Source organism: Panicum virgatum, chromosome 2N (assembly GCF_016808335.1).
Source record: "Panicum virgatum strain AP13 chromosome 2N, P.virgatum_v5, whole genome shotgun sequence".
NCBI classification, from domain to species: domain Eukaryota; kingdom Viridiplantae; phylum Streptophyta; class Magnoliopsida; order Poales; family Poaceae; genus Panicum; species Panicum virgatum.
The window spans coordinates 62,049,069-62,057,217 of NC_053146.1; the positions used below are offsets into that span (position 1 = coordinate 62,049,069).

Below are 8,149 nucleotides of genomic sequence, written 5' to 3' on the forward strand. Positions count from 1 at the left end.
CCCAAAAACTATCCCCAAGAGGTAATATTTGTGTTATTTTGAGTGGGGTCCATTGTAGGAAGATAGAGATAATGAGACTCTAATAATTGGGAAAGTGTATTAAATGATAAATAACCTTTGGATCCAAATAGTCCAAAGGTTATTTTGGTAAAGGACTATTTCTATGGGCTAAAGAATAGCCTAAAAAATAACATTGGGATAGTTCTCCAAACAAAATCTATGGTAGGATCCACGTGCTAGTTCTCCTCTCTCTTTTCTCTTATCTTCTCTTCTCTTCGTCTCCTCTGTCAGGAGCGTGGCGTCATAAACTCGCACGCATCGCCGTTGATGGAATCCGAACATGTAAAACTAAATCGGCAAATTAGAGAAAAGATCGTCGGCTGCCGACCACCGGACATTTGTTACTGCGGTGTGCGTGCATGTACCCTACTACTTTTACACTCAACCTGATTTGCTTGTGGTACTTCAAGTAGATGCCCTCGTATCCATCACACCTTCATCTTAAATTTAGTGATTTATTTCATTAATCATTTATTTATCATATTAAATCTTCAATTTTTAAACTTTGAACTAATTTTATTTTGACGTTCTTTTCAGTCTGTACTATTAACATTTTTCTCCAAAATTTAATATGAATTATTAGCACTACAATCTCTTTTCCATATTATAAATGCAAAATATTTAGTCTAAAGTATCCATAATTTCTAGTTCGCTCAAAAACCTCGAAAATGGTAGAGCTGGCCCTGCCGCCGCCCTCCCCCCACGCCTCTCCAGCTTGCCGACCGACGCCTCCGTACCGCTACGGGGAGAGGGTGGTGGGCGGCGTAGGGTCAAAGGAGAGGAATTGTCCCGTTTGGTTTGCAGTGTGCTAGTAAATAGTGACAGTTTAACTATTAATTACGGTGTCAAACAAAGCCAGTTTACAAAACCAACTTCAGAACCCCACGCTAGTGACCCTGAAGAATCTAATGAGGCCTTTGACCGCGCGATTAGAGAATGGTTACTGTAGCATCACTGTAGCAAATCGTCGATTAATTACTATCGTTAGATTTGTCGCGAAAAATAACACACATCCCTGAAAATGTTTTACAAATAGATTTCATTTAGTCTTTCATACGGAGACTAAAAGAGACGCGCTAGAATTCCAGCACGTCAAACCAAACAAAGGCCAATATATCATATATAGGAGAGAGGTGGGAGAGAAGAAAGCGAGGGAGGGGAGAGGAAAGCTGGTAAGTGGACTCCACCACCATATATCATCCACATCAGCAAAATAACATGGTTAAAGATGGACGATTTTCACTGTGTTCAGCAGCCAGCTCCAGCCCAACAGTATTTTCCTCTCACACCACTCCAGCCACCAGCTCCAGCTCCAGCCAGCCCAACAGTATTTTTCTCTCACACCATTCCAGCTCCAGCCTGCCGAACACAATGTTTAAAGATTGGATGGCCAAATATTTTTGGTTTTGCGATTCGATGATCAAAACCACTGAAACTATAGTTAGATGGTCAAAAATGAATTTTGTCCCTCCAAAATCTAGAGCTAACCTCTATCTCCTATTATTTTTCAGTAGCCGGAAAATTGTGCAGCTGGATGTGTTTGACACGAGAATTTGGAAGTGGAGCTAGAAACGTGAAGTGAAGCTCTCCCAAATAGACGCTAAAATCTACAAGTATACATCACCTCAAGATGTACAAGTGAATGCATTAATTCATCATCACTGGTTCATATATTACAAATCACAAGTCCCAGCAGCTAGCAGCGGTTCTCCTAATCAACGAGTCCTGCATTAACAAAGGATCGGATCGGATCGGATGGATCTTCCCATACCCTCTCACTCATCACAAAATGATACCACGGACGGATTCACATCCATCGTCTCCAACGTATGATAGCCGAGATCACAGTTGATTGAAGGCTTCGATCGATGGGCGGACGGAGCTAGCAATGGCGGGCGGGCTTAAGAGGATCCTGCTCCGAACGTGTCGAAGATGGTGGTGTGCAGCGGGTCGCTGAGGTGGGTGGCCCAGTTGTTGAGCGGGCCCTTGCCGGTGGCGGCGGCTTGCACGGCGAAGCCAAGGAAGGCGACCATGGCGAGGCGCGCGTGCTTGATCTCCGCCAGCTGCAGCCGCTCCTTCTTCTCCGGGTCGGCCGCCAGGCCGAGCGGGTCGAAGTAGGAGCCCCCGGGGTAGAGCCTCTTCTCCGGGTCGAGCTCCGCGTTGCGCTGGAACTCGATGTAGCCGATCACGAGCACCTCGATCCAGATGAGCGTCGAGATGGAGAAGGGCAGCGGCTGCCCCAGGTAGGACGACCCGTCCACCAGCTCCACCTGCGGCATGCGTGCCACCATCATCATCATCATCGCTTGCAAATCATACTAGTAGTATGCGCCGGCATGGGATTAATAATGAAAGCAAATGCGTATGCACAGTACCTTGCCGGCGTCCTGCCAGGTGACGCCGGTGAGCCACTCGACGGAGAGGGCGCCGAGGGTGGCGAGCATGGCCCAGCGGCCGTGGATGAGCTCGCACTCGCGGAACCGCTGGAGGCCGAACACCTCGCTGTAGGGCTGGAACGGGGTGGACTTCACCTCCGAGGACTCGAACCGGGTGCCGATGACGCCGCCGGCCTCGTTCTTGGCCAGGTTCTGGTCCAACGAGTCCAGGTCGAACTGCAGGTACTCCACGGGCTTGCCGAGCCCGAACGGGTCGAACCCGTAGTCGCCGACCAGCGACCCGTCCAGGTAGTCGGGCGCCACCGCGCCGGGGAACCAGAGCGGCCGGTCGGAGCTGGTCGACGTCTTGGCCGCCTTCTTCGGGGCAGCCGGTTTCTTGCCGAACGGGAACCGGGCCACGATGCGCCCGTTCTGCGGCGCCGGGTCCGCCAACCGGGTGCCCAGGAATGTGCTCGCCGCGGCGGCCACCGACGAAGCCATGGCTTGTCCTTGCTGGTGTGCTCAGGTCCGGTGGTGGTGTGCGTGTGGCGGGGGAGACGGCTCGTCGCGGGGTACAAATAAGAAATTCCGGTGTTATCCCCGCGTGGCAGATCGGACGGCCGTCGAGCGGATGTGATCTATTTGACGGCCGCGATGGGCGCTGCCTTATCCGGGTCTTATCTGCCTGGTCCAATGGATGGGCTGCTGGCGAAGGGCCTTGGGACACGTGGAGAGCCGTGATTGGGAGGAGGGCGTTTCGAGCGCCTCTGATTTGTGGTCTTCGCCTCTTCCGGGGCTGGGAAATATCGGCCAAAATAATCTTGGAGACCATGTGGTTTTGGAACCCAAAATCAAAATGGGTGTGAGGCTCCGTTTCCTAGCTCTAGTTCAGTCCATTCTATTTAAGTTTTTTTGTTCTGTCCAGCTAGCCAGGTGAAAATGCTGCAGGTTTCTCACACGCGTGAATCCACCACAAAATGGTCGCATACCTTGTTCTCCACCTAAGATATTTTCCAGTTCACTGAGCCCGGTACACAGAAATTCAGATAAACAAACAACACATCAACTGATCTCATAAATGCTCATCACAATATACTAGTGAACACACTCAGCCTCTCGAGTTATCGCCATCAAGATACAAAAAGAGGAAAGCTATATTTCTCAGCTTATGAGTAACATTGATCCCCACATACCTCTTCATATACTTTTGAACAAGCGGAGAGAATGAATACATTTGAAGACACATGAGATAAATACAAAATATCTGTCCAATAGTAAGAGTAATCTGCATCCTTTTGTACGGCAGAATGCTACACCACACGATGAGCAGCCAAAGATGTCTCTGTGGTGAAAGGGGATGATTGATATTTCTCGATACGGTCCAGAAGTAACTGTTAATTCTGTTATCCGTGGAGACTCTCCTCTGCGAAAGGCTGACCTAATGCCTCATGGAATAAAGGCTTCCATCAAATTTCGTAACAGCTTCGTTCGGCTTTGGAGCTTCTGATCTTTCTTCTCTCTTCTTCTTTTCCCTGCCAATACAGAAGTTAGTTGAGTTTTCTGTCACTGGAATGACAGTCCAAAAGGGTGGAGAGCATGTAAACCAAGCAATTGACAGTCCTTACTAAAAGAGGAGCGATTCAAGTGGCCCAAAATGGTAAGATTCAATGATGAGGTTATATATCTCAAGCATTTAACTCACAATATAAACTCCTCGGATAGCTTAGTGGTATCATTTAATGAATACATCCAACTTAAATGACATGTAAAGTGACAAAACATTAATGTATTGCTGGGATATGGTATTTACCTATCGACGTATTCCTTGAGAAGTTCCTTGGCTTGAACCAACTTCGAGAGTATGTTGCGGTAAACATCAAGGTCCCTATCCACACTTCTTTTATTGACGTTTAATGAAGCGCAAAGCTATCAAGCGAGAAATGAAGTCAGTGCTCGCTGGAAATATTAGTGATGTAACAGGGAGTTTTTTTTTTTGAGGGAAAATGTAACAGGGAGTAAGTGCATTCAATTCTGATATCAACACCAAGCACTACCTAAACTGCTCAAATGCTTAGCTGAAACATTTGTTACACATTACAAAAAAAATTACTTTGACAGGATGTGCTACACTACCTCGCATGTGCAAAAATGGTAACTTACAATTGAAGGGCAGTCTATCATAGGCCCAAGCACCAGCTAACAACATTTATGAAAAAAACTGTAAATACAGTTAGTGACAAGGCTACCCGATTGTACTAGGTAGAAGAGCACACCATTTAAATCAGAGGTGTCATGTCAAGGTCAGATGAAGTTTGTAGAAGGAAGCTTAACTTTGATGAGTCTGCCTATAGAATTATCTGAATAGGTCCTGGTCTCCTAGAGGATGCTAAATGCTACCTAGCACAGACTTACCTTGAACCCTAATTGTTATTTTCTAATTTCTACTTTGTTAGAAACATCATAGAAGACGGATCAATTCCAAACTGGCTCGCACGCCTTAACAATTAACATATTTGAAATCCCTGGAAGAACAATATTGAACAGGCCTGAGGCCAGTATATAAAAAAGAAAGTTATGTAAAGACAATAAGATCTCACGAATGAATCCAGTTATAAGTGGTTCAATGTTTTCTTGTAATGAACACTGTGTGGATCCTAAAGCAGTTGTCAATACTGAATATAAAATTCAGGTCAGACGCTGAATTGATTTAGGCAAAACTGAGTGCACTTTAGCCACAAATAAGACATACATAAAAAACGAGTCCTTTCTGTAAAAATCACTTAGTAAAGAAGCTTATAGGTAAATAGGAAGCATAATTGAGAACACACGCAACAACTAACGAGAAATGCACAAAAGACAATAATGGCAGGAACAACCTTGTCTAGAACTGTTGGCTCCGTTGCATTTGCAAGCTCAAGCAAACGGAACAAGCCAACTGCAAAGAACCGACTGTAGCTGAAGTTTCCTGTACCCTTGGCCCTTTCTGATATGTCTTTCAGAATGGCCTCTATTTCTCCATCTCTGGAGGAGAAATCAACTAACGAGTTACCATTCTGAGAACGTGCCCACTCTTCCATCTTTTGTGCATCATCTCTGTACAGCAGACAAAAGAACACTTATTCGGATTGTTCAAAATAGAAACGTTACTATCTGAGGAAAGAGACTTTATGGATGCCAAGTTGCCAACTAGTGCCCCAAAATGCTTAAGTTGTTATTGATGCCAAGAAAGATAGTATCTAGTGACCCAAAAAGCATGTAAACATTAAACTACTGTACCTCAGAAATATAAAGGAGGTAAAGCAATAAGCTGCTAAAATCCTTCTCTAAGAAAAAAAATCCAGATTTCACAATAAAGTTGAAGAACAAAATACGTTTCATGAACATTGATGGATTAGAATAACAACAATTAACCTTAAAAGAATAAGGGCATGTTTCGATGTTACAGTATTCGAAAATATCTTTTAAGAATGTATTATGATATACCACAGTTTATGATTGCTACAGTACTAACATGGCTGACAAAGCCAGATATGTGAGCTATTAGATGTACCTATACTGATCAGGATCTTCATTTAACGCTGTTATATATGCCTTGAAGATGGAATCCCGGTCCTCGTTGCTGGGGTACCCTTCCATGAGCTGATCGTAGACAGTAACAAAACCAAGAGCAAACACAGGATCGTACTGATAGGTTCTTTTGTATCTCATCAGATGTTGCTGAACCAAAAGTTCTTGTAGGACTGTACTGTAAATGCTTGGGATAGGGCGTTTGTATGACTTAAGAAAGTTCAGCTTTGTTTCTGCAACAGTAGGTGGGACATCTGCACAAGATTATAAATAAATTAGAAGTTGCACAAATAATTTCTGTACTATGCTACTTACACAAACAAGATGTTCTGCATCGGATCCAATAAGTTTTAATCGGAATATATTGAACAGCATGTGGGTTACCATGACCCAATAGAAAATACTTGATAAGTGATTTACAATTTGTTTGAAAGTAGACATGACAAGTTAATTTTTTTCTCGAACCAACAGGAGGACTGCATGTCATTATATTAAGAAGGATTAAGGATTGGTCTTACAACATATAGGATTGGGCTTGTTATTGCATCGATCTCATTCTACACTGTATGCTGAAAGTCTATACTCTATAAATTAACCGCGCATGATTATATTCTACACTACAAAGCTTCTTTGGGTGACTTGCTCACACCACTCTTCATTTTTCAGAAGGACTTCACATCGGTCCTCTTCATGTGGAATTCAACACATAAAAATTCAGTGAATTGCATAACTGCATTTTTCTAAGCAAGGAAGTAGCAGCATGAAGTGGGACTAGGAACCTGACTGAATCTGATCGACTGGCAAAAGTTTAGTCTTTGAGTTCATTTCAAAAACTTATTGTGCCTGAAATTCTGCTGTCTCTAGCACAGGCAAAGGGTGAAGAGTTGAATGGAGCTATGGATGCATAGATTGAATTATAGGACACCTTGTGCGTGCAGCCAGCAAACCCACAAGTAATTGGGTTGATGGAAAACAATATTTGGATATGATTGCTCACAGCAAAGGAAGGTCCCCTGGAACAAAACTGTTAGAACAATGCATCCAAACGAGCTAGAATTAAAGAAAAAACGAGCTAGAATTTATTGCCAACAAAAGCCAAACCAGCTCACTTGCAGGGAGCATGACGACGACCACAGAAGAATCTGAGGTAACGTCGGTGAAGGAGGCACCATCGCTGGCAAGGCCAGGAATCGCACATTGGTGGGTGAATTTGGGATGAGGAGGAGGAAGTCTTTTGCGGTGAATCGCACAGATTGGATGGTGATTCGGACTCGCTAGTTTGAGATAGCGCTGCAGCTACAACCCCGACAGGACAGACAGAGATAGCTCACCGCCCGCCGTGGCCACGCACCGCACCACCGAGCGCGAGGACCGCCGAGCCCTCGCGCTGAGCACGACGGCACCGGAGACGGCCGCCGCCGTGGACAACGGCCTCCACTCGGAGGCTCCGCGCAGCGCCGCGAAGGGAAGCGACGATATGGCCGCCATGGGACACCCCTTTGGTCCTACAGCTGGTCGTTTCGCCGGACGCGGCGGCGGGTGGTCGGCGCCGCCGACGAGGGCAAAATGGTAAATGCAGGGGAGCGAGTGCGAGGAAAGGCTATTGTTCGTCTGGGTAGCCGAGGGATGGGATCTTTCTTATCCAGCAGACTACGCAGGTTCCTCGGCCACTACTACGTTGCCACGTGGCATGACATTTTTTGATTGGAGATTTAATTTGTTTTTGATACTTTTAAGGTCTTTTGGGCAATTTTTATGGGCACGAGAGGTTGGATTTGCTTGCGGCTTTGCAATTAGGATCTGGAATCTAGTGCACTGATGGCTTTGATTTAGACTTTAGCAGCTAAATGTTTTCTGAAATGTTTGGTCCCCGTTACTTTCTCTTAGTGGTGTGCACGCAACAAAAACATATGAAAACATTTTCGAATAATTTGAATGTTTGTATAAATTGATGCTGTGTATTTTATTATCGCGTGATAATGTTCCTTCAGTTCGAGTGCAAACTAGGTCTGATATCATGGAGCAACGAAGAACATGTACATGTCTGTTTGATAACTACATATTCATGTAGCAAATATACTACTTTGAACCTTTGTATATCTTTAACTCCAGCCAGCATTGCAAATATGTTTCCTTGAAAGCTAATC

At 44.9% G+C, this 8,149-nt stretch overlaps 2 protein-coding genes across 4 annotated transcripts; both read right to left on the reverse strand.

Annotated features, from left to right (window-relative positions):
• Window positions 1–1,668: 1,668 nt before the first annotated feature.
• LOC120661667 (chlorophyll a-b binding protein CP29.1, chloroplastic-like) lies at window positions 1,669–3,302 on the reverse strand. The gene is made up of 2 exons (XM_039940574.1): window positions 2,436–3,302; window positions 1,669–2,330 (listed from the first exon to the last, which is right to left on the reverse strand). Exons 1-2 carry the CDS (start codon window positions 2,934–2,936, stop codon window positions 1,962–1,964), a joined length of 870 nt encoding a protein of 289 aa, XP_039796508.1. The 5' UTR covers window positions 2,937–3,302; the 3' UTR covers window positions 1,669–1,961.
• A 200-nt stretch (window positions 3,303–3,502) lies between these two features.
• Window positions 3,503–7,622, reverse strand: LOC120661668 (protein THYLAKOID FORMATION1, chloroplastic). 3 transcript variants are annotated; one of them, XM_039940576.1, is made up of 6 exons: window positions 7,112–7,292; window positions 6,928–7,015; window positions 5,986–6,256; window positions 5,312–5,528; window positions 4,246–4,361; window positions 3,572–3,967 (listed from the first exon to the last, which is right to left on the reverse strand). In XM_039940576.1, exons 1-6 carry the CDS (start codon window positions 7,172–7,174, stop codon window positions 3,874–3,876), a joined length of 849 nt encoding a protein of 282 aa, XP_039796510.1. In that variant the 5' UTR covers window positions 7,175–7,292; the 3' UTR covers window positions 3,572–3,873. The 3 variants fall into 3 exon arrangements, with proteins under 3 accessions (XP_039796509.1, XP_039796510.1, XP_039796511.1); XM_039940575.1 differs by lacking the exons at window positions 6,928–7,015; window positions 7,112–7,292 and adding an exon at window positions 7,334–7,622 and having other exon boundaries at window positions 3,503–3,967; XM_039940577.1 differs by lacking the exons at window positions 6,928–7,015; window positions 7,112–7,292 and adding an exon at window positions 6,782–6,842.
• Between the last annotated feature and the right edge of the window lie 527 nt (window positions 7,623–8,149).